Genomic DNA, 18,168 nt, shown 5'->3' on the forward strand with positions numbered 1-18,168 from the left:
TTTTATGGAAGAGTTCAACCCATTCATATTCACAGTTATGATTACTATCTGTATCATTCTCTCCATCCTATTCTCCCCTCCCTCATTTATGCTTTTCTTTCTCCTTTTCTCCCTTTCCCTCTTCACTAGAGTTTTGCTTTTGACCACTGCCTCCATCAATCTGCCTTCCCTTCTGTCAGCCCCTTCCCTTTTCTTTCCTTTTTCCCTTACTACTTCTTCCCTCCCTTGTATCCCTCCTTCCCTTTTCTTTCCCTTTTCCCCTCCTACTGCCTATATAGCAAGTTAGATTTTTATTCCTGAGTATGTTATTCCCTCCTTGAGCTAAACCCAATGAGAGCAAAGTTCATACAATGCTCATCTCCCTCCCTTCTTTCCCTCTACTGTAAAATGTCTTTGTGCCTCTTCATGTGATGTAATTTACCCTTTTCTGCCTCCTCCTTTCCTCTTTTCCAATTACAGTTCCTTTTCACCACTTCATTAGGTTTTTATCATCTCATCAAAGTCAACTTAAACCCATCCCCTCTGTCTATGTATATCCTTTCTAAATGTTGTAATAAAGATACAATTCTCAAGACTTATAAGTATCATCTTCCCATGCAGGGGATGTAAACAGTTTACCTTTATTGAATAACATGGGTTTTTTTTTTTCCCTTTCCTCTTTACCTTTTCATACCTCTCTTGAGTCTTGTATTTGAAGATCAGGTTTTCCATCAGGAGAATGTGGATGTCCCCTGTGTCATTGAATGTCCATTTCCTCCCCTGAAAGATTATGCTCAGTTTTGCTGGGTAGTTGATCCTTGATTGTAATCCAAGCTCCTTTGTTTTACGGAATATCATATTCCAAGCCCTCTGATCTTTTCATGTAGAAGCTGCTAAATCTTGTGTTATCCTGGTTGTGTTTCCATAATACTCAACTTGTTTCTCTCTGGCTGTTTGCAGGATTTTCTCCTTGACCTGATAATTCTGGAATTTGCCTACGATTTTCCTTGGCATTTTCAATTTGGAATCTCTTTCAGGAAGTGATTGGTGGATTCTTTCAATGACTATTTTACCCTCTGGTTTTAGGGCCGCAAGGCAGTTTTCCTTGATGATCTCTGGAAGGATGCTGTCCAGGCTCTTTTTTTTTCATCATGGCTTTCAGGTAAACCGATAATTCTTAAGTTATCTCTCCTGGATCTGTTTTCCAGTTCAGTTATTTTTCCAATGAGGTATTTCACATTTTCTTCTCTTTTTTTCATTCTTTTGACTTTGTTTTACTGATTCTTGATGTCTCATAAAGTTATTAGCTTCCAATTGCCAATTATAATTTTTAATGAATTGTTTTCTTCAGTTAGCTTTTTTACCTCTTTTTTCATTTTGCTAATTTGATTATTTTTAGGGAGTTGTTTTCTTCAGTGTACTTTTTTTTCCCATTTTGTCAACTGTATTTTTAAAGGAATTGTTCAATTTTTCTTCTACCTCCCTTATTTGATTTTCAAAATTCATCTTGAGCACTTCTAAGTAGGTGTTTTAGGCTTGAGACCAGTTCATATTCCCCTCTGAGGTTTCAGATGTGGGTATATTGACAATGTTATCCTCTTCTGAGTTTGTGTTTTGATCTTCCCTGTCACTAAGATACTTTTCTATGGTCATTGTTTTTCTATGTTGCTTCTTGCTCATGTTGTTTGCCATTTTCTGCCTTTTAAATTTGATCTCTACTTCTGGGGCACAGGGGGCACTGTTCCAGGCTTCTTATGCTGGGAGCCAGGGGTCTGGTTACTGGTTTGCTGAGGTGAGGCTTGCCACTGGCTTGCTGGGATACCTCACTTCCTGTACTGGTCCTATTCTGAGCCACAACAAGACGACCTTTCCCATGAATCCCCCTAACCTCATAAGCTACAAGACTTCTGTATCTAGTCTTTCTGCCGACTCTACTAATTCAGGATTTTTGCTTAGGTAGTATTCTCTTGGTTTTTCAGTAAGGGAGGATGAGAGCAACTACCGGCTTACTTTGCCATCCTGGTTCCTGGAAGTTGAAATCGGTGACTTTCAAACATTCAGTCTGTGGGGCTAATAGCTCCAGGAGCAGTGGCAATAGCCACTGCTACCACTGCTGCCACTGCTACTACTGCTGATTCAGTCACTCCGAAGGCCTGTTCCTGGTTTGCTGGTGCAGGGGCTGTATTGGCATGCCCTGCAGCCCTTCACTGGACTGTGCTTCTCTCTCACTCAGTTCCAGCCGACCCCTCACACTGACCTTCTAAATTGTCTCTGGTGTCTGTGGGCTGAGAAGACTGGAAACCACCACTGCTGCGGGTGATTCAGTCCCCCAAGACCTGCTCTGGCTTGGCTTAGGCCAGGTCTGCATTATGCCCTGCATGCTAGATACTTCTCTCTTAGGCCAGTGCAACAGACCTTTTCTATCAACCTTTCAGGTTATCTTGGGCTGGAAATCTGCATTACTCTGTCTCTTTGTGGGTTCTGCCAGTCTAGAATCTGTTCAGAGTCACTTTCTAGAAGTATTTGAAGAGATTTGGGGGGAGAGCTCAGGCAAGTCCTTGCTTTCACTCCTTCATCTTGACTCTGCTTCCATCAGCTGTTTTTCTTATGAGATATTTCACATTTCTTTTATTTTTTTTTCAGTCTTTACTTTGTTTTATTGTTCCTTATGTCTCATGGAGTTATTAGCTTCTATTTGTCTGATTCTAATTTTTAAGGGGTTATTTTCTTCAGTGAGGCTCTGTACCTCTTTTACAATTTGATCAATTCTAATTTTTATGGAGTTATTTTATTTGGTATTTTTGTACTTCTTTTACCAAGCTGTTAGTTCTCTTTTCATAATTTTCTTGCATTGCTATCATTTCTTTTCCCATTTTATTCTCTATCACTCTGATTTTACATCTTTTTTTTTACTCTTTTTATTATCTCTTTGTTTAACTCTTCTAGGAATTCCTGATGGGCTTGTATCCAATCTGTATGTTTCTTTAAAGCTTTACTTACAAATGTTTTCAAGTCATTTTCTTCTGTGTTTGTGTCATGAGCTTCTTGTCACCATACTAGCTTTTTACAGTAAGGGGTTTTTGTTTGTTTACACATATTTCCAGCCTACTGAACTTTATCTTAAGTTTTGTGTTCTGCTCACCTCTTCGGGGGATATCTGGCCTGAGCTTCTGTCCTTTTATGTTCTTTTGCTGTTTTAACAGCTTGGTCAGAAACCTAGGGTAATAGGTGACAGAGCTGCCATATGGCACCTATTCCTGTTCCCAATGATAGTACAAGGGTCTCCTGGGACATCTTAAATGTTTAGTCCCATTCCCATCCTTGGTTGCTGGTGTGTCCCTGCTGCTGTTCCTTGCTCCCCGCCCCGATCTAGCCCACTGCTGCTTCTGCCTTTTGTGCTGCTGCCATTGCTGAGCTCCTGGCCCCTCCTGGCTGGAAAAATGACCCAATGGGACTTTTTCTTGGCTTTCTGAATTATAATTCTGTCTGGAGGATGTGAAGGAATGAAGGTAAAACTCCCACTCTGCCATCTTAACTCCACCCCTTCCTTCCCTTGGGGTGGTAACATATCCACATAGATATCAGAGAGAGGGTAGAGGCAAAAATAATAAGATTTAGCTACTGATTAGATATGTGGGAGCACTACAATTCTTCTAGTCTCCTAAGTTTGTAACCCTAGCCCTTAACTTGTTCCCCCTTACCTCATATATCCAGGCAGTTGCCAAATCTTGCCATTTGTACCTCCTCAAGATCTTGCACATCCGTCTCTTCTCTCCTTATATTCTCACTGCCATAGTTCAGGTCCTTATCACATCTTGCTCAGATTATTTCAACCTCATCCTCATTGGTCTCAAAGCTTTTTCCCACTTTAGTACATTCTCCACACTGCTACAAAAGTGATTCTCTTTAAGCTCAAATCTGACAATACCACTCAAGTACTCAGTAAACTCTAGTGCCTCCCTATTCCCTTTAAAATATAAACTATTTAGGTTTTATTTTATATTTTTCTGAATTTAGAGCTTTTCCATATACAAATCAGAACACATAAAGAGAAACTAGGGATTTTATATGAAACCATGAATCTCCGTTTCATGCTGTTTCTTTATGTGTATGTATATAATATATGTATATATAAAATATATGTGTATATGTAAATAGGTTATATCATCCCACAAATTACTTTCAGAACAGCCCTGCTTGTCTATGCTTCCTTCTGAACCTCCTTCTGTTACCTTGTGTTCATTTTTAAAAATACTTCTATGGTGAGCTTTTTTGGATTTTTTTGCATCACTATTGTTTACCTCTTCCTTTTCTTCCAAATTTCCTAGCTAAATCAAGAACTGAAAGGAAAAAAACTTTTAACCAATAAGCATAATCAAAACAAATCCAAACAATGATCATCCATCTTTCTGTACCTTGAGCCCATCATCTCTCAGTCAGGAAGTAGGTAATACACTTTATCGTTGGTTGTTGCATTGATCAGAGTTCTTAAGTTTTTTTTTTAATTTATTTTTAGTTTTCAACATTCGCTTCCACAAGATTTTGAGTTCCAAATTATCTCCCCATCCATCCCTCCCCCCCACCCCATGATGGCATGCATTCTGAATACCTCTTCTCCTAATCTGCCCTCCCTTCTATCTCTCCCTCCCTTTTCTTATCCCCTTCCCCTTCAATTTTCCTGTAGGGCTGGATAGATTTCTATGCCCCATTTCCTGTATGTCATATTTCCCAGTTGCATGTGAAAACAATTTTTTTTTAACTTTTGTTTTTAAAATTTTGGGTTCCAAATTTTCTCTCTTCTTCCCTCTCCACCCACCCTCATTGAGAAGGCAAGTAACTCGATAAAGGTTATATATATAGCTATGCAAAACACTTCCATAGTAGTCATGTTATAAAAAACTATATTTCCCTTAATCCTATGCCGCCCCCCCTTTATTCTATTCTCTCTCTCTTTTTTGTTTTTTTTTTAATTTTATTAATTTATTTTGATTTATCAACAATCACTTCCATATTCTTTTGAGTTGTAAATTTTTCTCCCCCTTCCTCCCCAAGACGGCACACAATCTGATATAGGCTTTACATTTACATTCCTATTAAATCTATTCTCTCTTTTGACCCTGTGCCTCCTTAGAACTGTTTGCTTTTGATTACCCCCTCCCCCAATCTGCCCTCCCCTCTGTCATCTTCTTGCTGTCTTGTCCCCTACTCCCCCCTATTTTCCTGCAGGGTAAGCGATATTTCCATACCCAATTGAGCGTGTATGTTATTCACTCCCTAAGCCAAATCCAATGAGAATAAGATTCACTCATTCCCTCTCACCTTCCCCTGTTTCCCCTCCACTGTAAAAGGCTTTTCTTGTCTGTTTCATGTAAGAAAATTTACCCCATTCTACCTCTCCCTTTCTCCTTCTCCTAGTATAATCACCCCTTAATTTTATTCTCCAGATATGACCCCTTCATTTTCAACTCACCCTGTCCTCTCTCCCTGTCTCTCTCTCTCTCTCTCTCTCTCTGTATACACACACACACACACACACATATATATATGTACACACACACACACACATATATATATATACACACACACACATACATACATACATATAATTTTTTCCCTCCAGCTGCTCTAATACTGATAAAGGATTCATGAGTTACAAATATCTTTCCTTGCAGAATATAAACAGTTTGACTTTAGTAAGTCTCTTATGATTTCTCTTTCCTGTTTGCCTCTTCATGTTTCTCTTGAGTCTTGTATCTAAAAGTCAAATTTTCTATTCAGCTCTGGTCTTTTCAGCAAGAATGCTTGAAAGTCCTCTATTTCACTGAATATCTTATTTTTTCCCCTGAAGGATTTTACTCGGTTTTGCTGAGTAAGTGATTCTTGGTTGTAATCCTATCTCCTTTGACCTCCAGAATATTATATCCCATGCCCTCTGGTCCCTTAATGTAGAAGCTGCTGAATCTTGTGTTATCCTGATTGTGTTTCCACACTTGAATTGTTTCTTTCTGCCTACTTACAATATTTTCTCCTTGACCTGGGAATTCTGGAATTTGGCCACAATATTCCTAGGAGTTTTCCTTTGGGGATCTTTTTCAGGAGGTGAGCAATGGATTCTTTCAATTTCTATGTTGCCCTCTGGTTCTAAAATGTCAGGGCAGTTTTCCTTGCTAATTTCTTGAAAGATGATGTCTAGGCTCTTTTTTTGATCATGGCTTTCAGATACTCTAATAATTTTTAAATTTTCTCTCCTGGATCTATTTTCCAGGTCAGTTGTTTTTCCAGTGAGGTATTTCACATTCTCTTCTATTTTCTTTCATTCTTTTGGATTAGTTTTACAATGCCTTGATTCCTCATAAAGTCACTAGCTTCCAATTGCTCCATTCTAATTTTTAAGGAAGTATTTTCTTCAGAAAGCTTTTGGACTTCCTTTTCCATTTGGCCAATTTTTCTTTTTAGGGCATTCGTCTCCTTATTGGCCTTTTGGACCTCTTTTGCCATTTGGGTTAGGCTCTTTTTAAGGTGTTATTTTCTTCAGTATTTTTGGGGGTCTCCTTTAGCAAGCTATTGATTTGATTTTCATGATTTTCTTGCATCACTTCCAGTTTTTCCTGTACTTCTCTTACCTGCTTCTCAAAATCCTTTTTGAGCTCTTCCATGGCCTGGGACCAATTCAGATTTTTTCTTGGAGGCTTTGGATGTAGGAGCTTTGGCTTTGTTGTCTTTTTCTAGTTGTATGTTTTGATCTTTTTTGTCACCAAAGAAAGATTCTATGGTCTAACTTTTTGTGAGGTTTGGGTCATGATTCCAGCCAATTACTTGAGTTGTAAACTCTTTGTTAAGGTAGGGGTCTGCTTTCAGTGTGGAGAATGTATTGTCCCAAGCTTTAGGGGTTTTGTGCAGCTGTTTTCAGAGATACTTCTAGGGACCTGTAAATTTTCAGTTCTTCCAAGGTGCTATGATCAAAAGTGAGGTGTTTACTCCTTTTCTGGTCTGTGCTCTGGTCTGTGAGTGACAACAAGCACTCCTTTCTGTCTTGGAACTGTGAGGAGGATTTTCTCTTCACCGCAACTACAAGCTCCACCTTGCCAGCACTCTGCCTTGCCCCAGAACTACCACCCAGAACTGTGACCCAGATCCAAGCATGGGCAAAGCAAAAGAATCCTGCACCAGCAGAGAGATCCCTGCAATCCCTCTTTGATCACCTACTCGATTCCCCCTCAGTCAGTAGGCCAGAAGCTCAGGAGGCAGCCACCGCCCCAGGCCAAGTTTGGGAACTGGAGCTGAGACCACTGTGCTTCTCTCCCTCACCGCAGACACAGACTTTTCCCACTGACCTTTTAAATTGTCTTTGGCATTCATAGGTTTAGAAGTCTAGAAACTGCCCCAGATGCCCAGTAATTCAGTCCTCTGAGGCCTGCTCCAGGTTCGCTGAGGCCTGCCTTGCCTGCTCGCCCACGCCAAACTGTGTTCTTCTCCCAGCCTGACACAATACACCTTTTTGATCAACCATCCAGGTGGCCTTGGGCTGGAAATTTGTTTCACTTTGTCTTTTTGTGGGTTCTGCTGCTTTAGAATTTATTTAGAACTTTTTTTTATAGGTATTCGGAGGGATTTGGGGGAGAGCTCAAGCAAGTCACTGCTTTTACTCTGCCATCTTGGTTCAGCCCCCACCACCACCACCATGGCTTGTTTTTACAAAACAACTGCATTCATTTTTTTCCTTCTTTAATTTATTACTTTATTTTTAGTTTTCAGCATTCACTTCCATAAGCTTTTGAGTTTTAAATTTTTTCCCCCTCGCTCCCCACGATAGTGTGCAATCTGAGATAGGCTCTACATGTACACTTCTATTAAACATATTTTCACATTAGTCATGATGCAAAGAAGAATTAGAACCAATAGGAGGAATCACAAGAAAGAAGAAAAAAAACAAAACAGAAGAAAAAAATAAAAGCAAATAGTATGCTTCAATCTGCATTCTTTCTCTGGATTTTGATAGCATTCTCCATCATGAGACTTTTGGAGATGTCTTAGATCCTTGCATTGCACAATGTGGCTGTTACTGTATACAATGTTCTCCTGGTTCTGCTCACTTCACTCAGCATCAGTCCATACAAGTCTTTCCAGGTTTATCTGAAGTCTACTTGTTCATCATTTTTTATAGCACAATAGTGACAACTGCATTCTTATTAAGCAGCCTTTCTACATTATGGCTAATTAAACATCATTTTGTTAACTGTTAAAATATATAATTGGGAAATGTTTAACAAAATAAATAAAAATACAGTACAACACAGAAAATGGTCATGTATAGGTTTCTAAGTCAATATGCAGCCTACAGGGATCTGTTTCTTTTTGAGTTTGATCCCACTTTGCATATGGCTGAAAGGAAGAAGCTGTGGTATATGCTGCATTGGGGCACTTAGATTTTTGTCTTTGCCTTAGGTGGAGAGACACTGAGAAAAAGGACAAAGGGGATAAGTGGAGTATCCATCTGCAACATTCATAGCTCTGAGAAAAAGAGCAAGGAGGAAGACCTATAAAAAGTTAAAAAGAGTGCAGAATGAGCTGCACCAATTATCACCAGCCTAACAGAATGGCATTTGCTGAGCACCCTAAATAATGAACTACTGGTTGTCAAAAATAGTTCATTTCTTCTTGGGGATATGCAAAGCAACAGGATAGGTAATCTTCCTGCTCCAGAAAGAAGGAAGACTGAAGACAGATTTTGTAGGGGTATGAGAATCATGGTATCAGTATAATATAGATATCAAGGGTCAGGAGGGCTTGAGGGAAGAAGGAAATTCAGGTGGTGGTGTGTATTGGGCAGGGAAAGTTTCCCTGGAACATCTCTCTGCTGCAGGTTTGAACCAGCATTTTCACTGTTATTTAAGGGCTCCCAGAAAGTAGAGAGGGGGCTGGCCCAGGGTGTGGATTCTGGCCTATACTTGGTATGAAAGAATACAGTGATAAGGAAGCATATTTTTTGGCTAAAATCTGTAGAGTAGGCGACCCATAGCTGTGCCTGTGCATTAGAGCCCAGGTGCCTAACGGCTCGCTATCACCATGGAGCCTGATGGGACTTAGAGCCGGGTTTTGTGGGAATCCGCTTCTGCCAGGAATGTAACAACATGCTCTACCCCAAGGAGGACAAGGAGAACCGCATCCTTCTCTACGCGGGTCGCAACTGTGACTACCAGCAAGAAGCCGACAACAGCTGCATCTACGTGAACAAGATCACCCACGAGGTGGACGAGCTGACCCAGATCATCGAGGATGTGTCGCAGGGCCCGACCCTTCCCAGGACCGAGGACCAGCCGTGCCAGAAGTGTGGCCCCAAGGAGTCCGTGTTCTTCCAGTCCCACAGCGCTATGTGCGCACCGCTCCCCACTATGGCCACCTCTGGACAGAGTGACCCGAGCTCCCTGACTGCCTGCACACAGTTTCTTAATAAAACATTTTATGTTTTGGCAAAAAAATAAAATAAAATCTGTAGAGTATACATCCACACAGAGGAGAGACCTCTAGAGACTAGAAGTTAGCAGTGATACAGTTGTGTTACATATGGTTTTAGGGCTTGGACTCCCTTTGTGTTGTCACTGCACGTGGCTGTTGTGTGTGGCAAGTATCCATGGATATTTGTTTTAGTCTGAGCTCAAAACGCATGTTGCTTCAATGACCCTTTGCAGCATGTACCAGAATTGGAGAAGTTATAATGAGAGTTTTAGTCAGATCCAACCTGAGTTGTGTTTATCTTAATTGGACTGTCTAGATTTGCTTATGGTTTTCTACTCCTAGAAAAGGGTTCTACTACTGGTAGCTTCACTAGACAGAATATAATAGTCCAAATTTTCCCTGCTGAGCAATTCTTTGTCCTTCTCCAGAAGCACCAGGAATCTGGAAGTTCAAGCCTGAATCTGTGTCTGCTTAAGGTAGTAGAGACCACTGAAAGACCAGGTGAATTCATGTTGAGGCTGGGAGTGCCAGTTCTTTAGCTATAGGACTAAACACTTTAATGAGTAAAGGGCCTAGCTTTCATTATGCAAGCTGACTTCAGGATATATCTGTGGATCAGCACTTCTTAAACTGTGGGTCATGAAGTGAAAAATATGGCAACAGCAAAAGGTTTCTAAACATGCAATGACCAAAAATTAATTAAAAATCAATCATATAATGTGTCTAAGATGTTTCTGGCTTGCCTGTGTTGCATCACCAGCTTCACTGTAGCCTTGATTCTGAACACAAAGCATATACACTTTGCTCTGCACGTGCCCTCAGGCCACACAATGCTAGTGAACTGAACTCTGCCAAAATACAAAAAGGGGTCACTAGTGGAAAAAATTTAAGAAACTGTACTGTAGATGACTGGGGTGTGGCCAACAAATGGTGGCATGTGGATATAGCAGAATGCTACTGTGCTATAAGAAATTAATGTGATGAATACAGAAAAGTATGGAAAGACTTCTATGTAGTGATGCATAATGAAGTTAGCAGAAGCAAGAAAACCATATACATGATGACTACAGGAATAAGAACTCAAAGCAATAAGGATCTGTACACATATTTGATGCAAGTGTGGGAACTTTGTGAAAAACACAGGTGCATTGCACAGTTCAAAGAACATCATTTAGCCTTGGCCACCATTGAATTCTGTAATGACAGTTCATTTGTCCATCCAAAATCTTTTTATATGACTTTTGGTTTCAATTCTTTGATTTTTTTTCCCCCTGCGCTTACCCTGTGAACCACAGTCCCCAGTGGTTAGTGACAACCTAGGAAAATTAGAAAGTGCCCCAGACCAACTGTCAATGCATTCTGTGGTCAAAGTAGTTCACAAAAGGGAAGCTGACCACCAATATAATCCAAAGGAACACTTAGGTTTCGAGATATTGGTTCTGGCTATCCTAAAACCTGTTCACTGCTAAACCTTTCCAGAAACTAGTAAGCAGTGTTGTAGACTCCTTCTTCCTAATTTATGTGATGAATCATGTGGCCAACTTGCCAGAATAATCCTCATCACATTCACATCCCATGCCTGGAATGCACTCTTTGCCTCTTAGAATCCTTCCCTTCCTTAAAGACAAAAACCAAGCTCCACTTTCTGCATGAGACCTCCTCTCATCCCTGCTCCTACCCCTAGCTTATAATGCCTTCTCATCAAAGGCATTATTTTTTATTATATTTTATATTATATTTATTTTGTATGCATTATATGTACATGTTATCTCCCTAGTTAGAATGTGAGCTCCTTAAAGCAGAGACAGCTTAGTTTTTTTCTTTATATCCCTAGTACAGTACAGTACCTGGTACATAGTAGGTGCTTAGTAAGTGCTTCGTGATTGATTTCCTGGTCCAGGAGATAAGTGCCTAATTTTCTATGTACCTGAGAAAGCATTAATCCCTAGTGGGGTTCCATTAGTCTGGGAATATCTATATGTTGTGAAAGAAGGTGTCTAAGAGCTTGGTCTGGTTATACAAGGTAGCCATCATTTATGAGAACTAGTTCCAAAATATTTGAAGTAGATGCAGTTCAGTTCAACGAACATTTATCACATGTCTCCCATGTGCAAGACACTGTCTTACAAGCATTGATGATACAAAGATGAAAGCCTCTGTCCTGAAAGAGCTTTTGAGTCAGGTTCCATACTGTTTAGCCCCTGTTACCTGATCACAGTGGAAGGCATCTCTGGGCCACGCTACTGGCTTTGATCATGGCCGTGGAGACAAGGGGTACTTTCTTCAAGGGTTATGACTCTAGGCAATAGTTCTTACAGAACAGTGAAATGGGTTATTTCCTAAAGACTAGGTCCTATCTAAGCAGCATAACCACTGGATGTTACTGTTCTCTAGATTTTATTTAAAGATGCTCTGCTTTCCAAGAAGCAGCAAGAGAGCACAGTGGTTGGAACACTGGGCCTGAAAATCAGGAAGAGTCAAGTTCAAATCCAGCCTCAGTCACTTACTAGCTGCACAACCATCCTGTGTTAGTCATTTAACCTCTACCTACCTCAGTTTCTTCATAATAGCATCCACCTCCCAAGGTTGTTGTAAACATCCAATGAGTAATATTTGCAAAGCCCTTAACATAGTGCATAGTGCATAGTGCATAGTAGGTTCTATATAATACTTAGTCCTATCTTCTGTTCCCCAAGAGGTAGTGGGTGGTTGAGCTGAGAATTGAATCTGATTTTTCAAAGCTTCAGGGATGCTGTGGTCTTTACATTAATATTTCTAGTTTAGTGGAAAGATTTGGATTTGGAATAAGAAAATCTTGATTCTGGCCTTAATTCCTGTGTGATCTTGGAAGCAAGTCAACCTTCCTGTGTCTGTTTCCTCATCTATAAAATAAATAATTCACACTCTGTGACCTCTGTGGTCTTTTCCATGGATTCCGATATTCATATCCCCATGTGATTGTGTCATTTGGGAATACCTCTGATCCTTCTTCCCCCAGGGTTCTCCTCTTCAGGCTAAACATCCCCATTTCTTTTAAGTGATTATATATTGTTTTAGAAGCAGTAGTCTACTATGATGGGGAAAGTGTTAGATTTGGAGTCAGGAAAAAAAAGTTTAAATCCTGATGTTGCTGTTTTCTTATCTGATACCTCTGTGTCTTCATCTGAAAAAACAAGGGGGTTGAACTAGATGCCTTCTGAGGTCCCCTCCAGTTATAAATCAATGGTCCTTCCGTCCTATGGTCCTAAGTACAATAGGCTTATTACCTGTCTAGTTAGGGACATTATACTTCTGCTATATTATACATTCCACTTTTTTATATACACTCAATTATTATATACATTTATTATACATTATATACATATGCAGTTATATGCCTTATACATCCTACTTCAACCTAAGAGCATGTTAGGATTTGTTGGTTTTGTTGTGCATTTTTGATTTTGGTTTTGTTCTTGGCTACATCTCATTACATTATTCACTCATATTGAATTTGAAATCTTGCTCCCAATATCTAGTCCTCATGTAGGATAAGAATAATGAGAATGCAAGTATTCCGGGCATAGCAAGTTTGCAAAGCAGTCACTTTTACCCCCCAGATCACATAACTGATGATGTCCAGGGCAGGGTTAAAGAGCCTTCTAAAGACTTAATAGGACAGGTCACCTAACATATCAGTATTCAGGGACACTTGATCTAGAAACCATCTTATGGGTGAGTAACTGGATTGTCTTCTTTGGGCTTCTTAGAATGCTCTGTAAATAGATATCTACACTGGTGAAAGGACTCCCTCCCCCTCCTTCATGTTTTTGACCAAGGAAAAGTCATTCCACTAAAAAAAAAAAAACCACAAAGAAGATGATACTGGGGGTGGAAAGGGCTAGCTTTCCTTGGTGTTGAACATTGTTGGGTGGGTAAATGGTTCTATCCTTCTTCCTCTTTTAAAGATGACACGAGCCCTTTCTTTGGCATTGAGGATTAGTTTCTTGCTTGTTGTGTGGACCATGTTCTTTCCCTCCCTCCCAGCCTAGCTCCTGTACTTGATCTTAGGTGTTATTCAAAGCCTATGGTATAGAAGCTTTCTACAATCACTTTATGGATATCCTGATGATCTTCATGTTATATGGATGGTCCGTCATTCCCTTCATATACCTCTTGAGCTTCTTATTTTTATGAAGTGCTACTGCCTATACCACGCTTGTTGTATCTAACTTCTTTTCAGCATGGACCAGTTTCTTATTTGCCTTCCTTATAGAAATTAAAGGTAAGTTAGGGCAGCAAGATCCACCTCCCTCTCTGTTCAGCTGCCTTCTCCCCCAATTCCCCACCAAATGAGCCCTTTTTCAGAATGTAGTCATTAACAAGTCAAAAAGCAGCAGTTTGAAGGATGGGAATTTTGCTAGGCAGAGAAGGTGCTGTGGACCTGTGAAAACCAGTGCTTGTGGGGAATCTTCCAATCAAGAAGGTCAAACTCAGCCTGACTGAGTTGCTCCCTGATTAGAAAGTTAGAAAGTTTAGAAAAGACAAGTTTATGTGAAGCAACTGTTTTCTCCACTGCTGTCATTGCCCCTCCCTAAATTTCCTCACCATGTTGAGTATCTGTTGGAAGGGGTTTCTCACTTGGATGCTATTAACAAAGTCAGTGAGGCAGCTGGCAAAGCAAGACATCATTCCCAATTGTGAACCCTTGAGAAGAGAAGGTATGTTTCGTTTCTGGACAGGTAGGTTGTTCACATTCTTTGTAGAAGATGCAATTGGGCAAGGTGAGTTTGATGAAGCTAGTTCATTTGGGAATACTTTTATTTTACACAAGAGGAAAGCAGGATCTTTGTAGGAGAAAGCAAGATCCGGGTTCAACTCCTGCCTCACACTTAAAATGGGCAAGTCATTTATCCTCTTAGCCTCAGTTCCTGTGTAAGTTAGGGATAAATAATAATAATAATATCTATAGTACCTCCTTTTAATTAATAAGATAATATGTGTAAAAGGCTTTTAAAAGCCTCATATGCTCTATAAACACCAGCTAATAAGTGTTTATCAATTAACAATTTACAAAGCTGTGTATAATTCAATTAAATTTAATACAATTGATTATTTATTTGAGTATTTCTGACTCTGGCTCAATAATCATATCCCAGAGTCTGAAAGAAATTCATCTGGGCCTTATGATCTGAAATCATTAAGAGAATCTAACCTCCTTTTAAAAAAAGATTCAATTTTATTTTATTTTCAGTTCCAAATTTTTTATTTCCTCTTTTATTTGAGAGGGGAAAAAAAAGAAAAAATCTTTTACAATTATATCAGTCAAGCAAAACAAATTTCCATATTAGCCAGGTCCTATACAAAATATGTAGATGTAGATGTAGATGTGGATATATATGGATAGATCCATATATATATATATAGATAGATATAAGTAGATAAATATATAGATGTTTGTGTATGTATACATATATGCCTCAATATTTGCCCTGGGTCCATCACTTCTCTATCTGGAGGTAGATAGCATGCTTCATCCTGATTCCTCTGGAATTATGGTTTGGACATTGTGTTGATCAGATTTCATAAGTCTTTCAAATGTAAAATAAGGTTAATAATAACCTCTTATGGTTGTGAGGATTAAATCAGTTGGTATTTATAGAGTATTTTACAAATCTTAAAGTGTTATATAAATGCTAGTTATCAGCATTATTATTGTTACTATGTGCAGTCTAGCTTTCAAACCACACCAAGATTTTTGAATACCCTGTATAGTACTTTAAGGCCTGAAAAGCATTCTTCTCACAACCCTATGAAGTGGGCACTGCAGATATTTCACAGGTTCTGAACAGCTAAGTGACTTTCTCATGGCCACACAGTGTGCACCTGAGGGAAAACTTGAAGTCAGGTCCCCTACCGCCTTTCCAGTGTACTATACCGCCTCTCAACTCAGCCAGCTAAAGTGGCTGCTGCTGAGAAAGCGTCCCTCTGAGAACTTAAGAGAGAAATTCAAAAAAGACAGTTCTTCCCTCAAGAATTGGTTTCTATTGAAGGGATATAACATATGCACATATGTTATATGTTATATGTAAATACAAAGAAAAGCACTAATAACTGGGGGTGGAATGTGAGGATCAGGAAAGACCTAGGGTGTGTGTGGTCCTTAAAGGAAGCTAAGAATTCTAAAAAACAGAAGTGAGGAGAAAATTCATTCCAGATGGAATTCCTTGATAATATCTGGCAGGTTTTGAGGTTTAAAGTGAAAATTGAAAACGAAAGGAAGAATTTTTCTCTCTTTTCTCTCTACCTTTGGAATATGGGCTTGGCCAACTTACCAAACTATACCTCTCTCCTCTCATAAGATTCCTTCATCACTCAGTCCCCCTTGACTTGGGACTTAGTTCATCCAGTCAAGTCTTATGGCTAGGTTAAATTCCTATGTTCTACATATCTTCCTTTACCTTAACAATTAGGCAATCAGTCAACAAACATTTATTAAGTTCTTACTTTGTGCTAAGCATTGTAAAAAAGTAAAAATAATCCCTGACCTCAAGGAGTTCATTTTTGAATGAGACAACATAAATAAATACATACCAGATATGTAAAAGTGTGTGTGTGTGTGCACACATGCACATGTCTGTGTAATTATACACACAAACTGTATATGTATATATTCATATATATGTGCGTATTTGTGTATATACACATGTATATGTGTGTGTTAGTTGTCTATATGGCTTGTATATTAGACCGTTAAAAGAGATATTTGAGGCAAAATTTTCCCCAGGAGCTTACTCTTTTATCCTAGTTGTATTTATTTTATTCCTGCAAAAGCTTGTCTCTGGTGATTAAAAAAAAATGTTAGTGTCTTTACATACTTAATCCTGCTTGATTAAGCCTTAGAAATTCTATCTTCTGTTTCAAAGATGAAATTTAAGGAAGAAAACATAGACTTAGTTAAATTAAAGACATCCTTCTAAACCTCAATGCAGCTACCCAGTTAGCTAGGTGAGGCTATTTGCCCAAATTTAAACAGCCAAGGATTAAACTCTGCCTTTTAATCAGGGAGGTTGCTGTTAAAACTAAGGCATAAGGCATCTGCATGTTTTTAGCCCTATGGCCTCCAAACTAGTCTTCATATCTAGTCCCACTAGTCTCAACAGAAGTTAATAGTATTGAAACACTTCTGAAATATCTTACAGAAGAGTAGTTTATTGCTGGGGTACACACACACACACACACATACATATATATACATACATACATATACACATATATACACATTGTATGTATGTATGTGTACGTGTGTGTTTGTATACACGTCAATATATGGATGCCTACCTTTTTGGCAAGGGAGAACATTTGAGATGACTTTGGGCCAAGAGCACTTAGTTTCACTAGGAGAAGGCCCTTCATGTAAATGTTTTCTAAAGGCTATCAAAGAAACCTTGGCAAACAAAAGATAATCTTATTATAGCCACAAAATGTTACTATAAGGCAACATTTAGCCATGCAGAACATGATTGATCATAGTTTTAGTTTTAGTTTTTAACAGAAAGCAAAATGAAACAGCTTAAAAAATAGAGGAAAAACATAGAAAATGCCTGCTAGTACATAGGTACAGGAGAGAGAGTTGAATATTTTCTGTTCTTACTTTAATTCCCAAGTAGAAGTTGCTTCCAGCTGCCACTACTGTCTGTCTGTTAGAGCTACTGCCATCAAAGTTCTTTTAATAGGTGAAGTTTTCAGAATTTTGGAGATACCAGTCAGGTCTGGCAACGTCTATATACTCCTGCCACTATGCAATTGTACTGCATGTACTTGGTAGAACCGTTGGCAGAAGGGGGAATAGAAGGAATGAACGAGGGACTCATGACCTGACAACACTACCTACGTCCCAGGTAGCAAAACAGTGCTCTGATTTATTTTTAGCATAGTAAAAAGGGAGAAAAGCCCTAGATCTAATTTAGCTCTACCTTTTAGGAAATTTTAAAAAATTATTGGTAATGTTAAGAACCAAAAACATATCTTGTGATTATAGCTCAGAGCCCCCAATTAAGGAAGAACCTAATGTTCAGGAACATGGTTTGTATCTCTGACCTATTCCTAGCTATCACCACAATACTTTGTTATATTTAGTACCATCTTCACACAACTGATAAAGGACAATCACCACAAAGTAGATATGATTGATCATAGTTTTGTTTTTTAACAGAAAGCAAAATGAAACAGCTCAAGAAATAGAGAAAAAAACATAGAAAACGCCTGCTAGCACATAGGTAACAGGAGAGAGAGAGTTGAATGTTTTCTGTTCTTCCATTAATTCCCAAGTAGCAGTTGTTTCCAGCTGCCATCACTGTCTCTGTTAGAGCTACTCCTATCCAAGTTAATTTTAATAGGTGAAATAGCCAGGGGAATGATCTATCTATAACAACACCTCATTGTTAGTCTTCATTTAAAGGACCCACCACTATACTGAGTTCCACTTGCTGTCACTACTGCCACCCTTTCTACTCAGTCCTCATATTTCTTCTTTGTATCAGTCTTATTCAAAACAGGTCTGCCCCCCCGTTCAGAGTACAATGAGGATATTTGTTCTTAGCTCCTATCTACCCTCACCTCTGCTCGTGGAAGGGTCCATCTCCATCAAAAGTGTGGTTATATGATCAAATACCTTGGTGGATGCTATCTGCTTCATCTGACAAGAGAATGTATTAGTCTTCTCTCTGCATGGAGAAAATCATGGTCTGACAT

The 18,168-nt window shown here is 39.2% G+C and overlaps 1 protein-coding gene across 1 annotated transcript in view; it reads left to right on the forward strand.

Moving 5' to 3' along the window:
* LOC110193499 (phospholipid-transporting ATPase ABCA3-like) overlaps positions 1-18,168 on the forward strand; it is a 337,264-nt gene that overhangs the window by 110,506 nt on the left and 208,590 nt on the right. The window contains 2 exon segments of the mRNA XM_078151735.1: positions 1,712-1,771; positions 9,099-9,390. Coding sequence (XP_078007861.1) covers positions 1,712-1,771; positions 9,099-9,390 — 352 coding nt within the window.

This window comes from Phascolarctos cinereus, unplaced genomic scaffold (assembly GCF_003287225.1).
Source record: "Phascolarctos cinereus isolate Bilbo 61053 unplaced genomic scaffold, phaCin_HiC Scaffold_4;HRSCAF=312, whole genome shotgun sequence".
Taxonomy (NCBI): Eukaryota; Metazoa; Chordata; class Mammalia; order Diprotodontia; family Phascolarctidae; genus Phascolarctos; species Phascolarctos cinereus.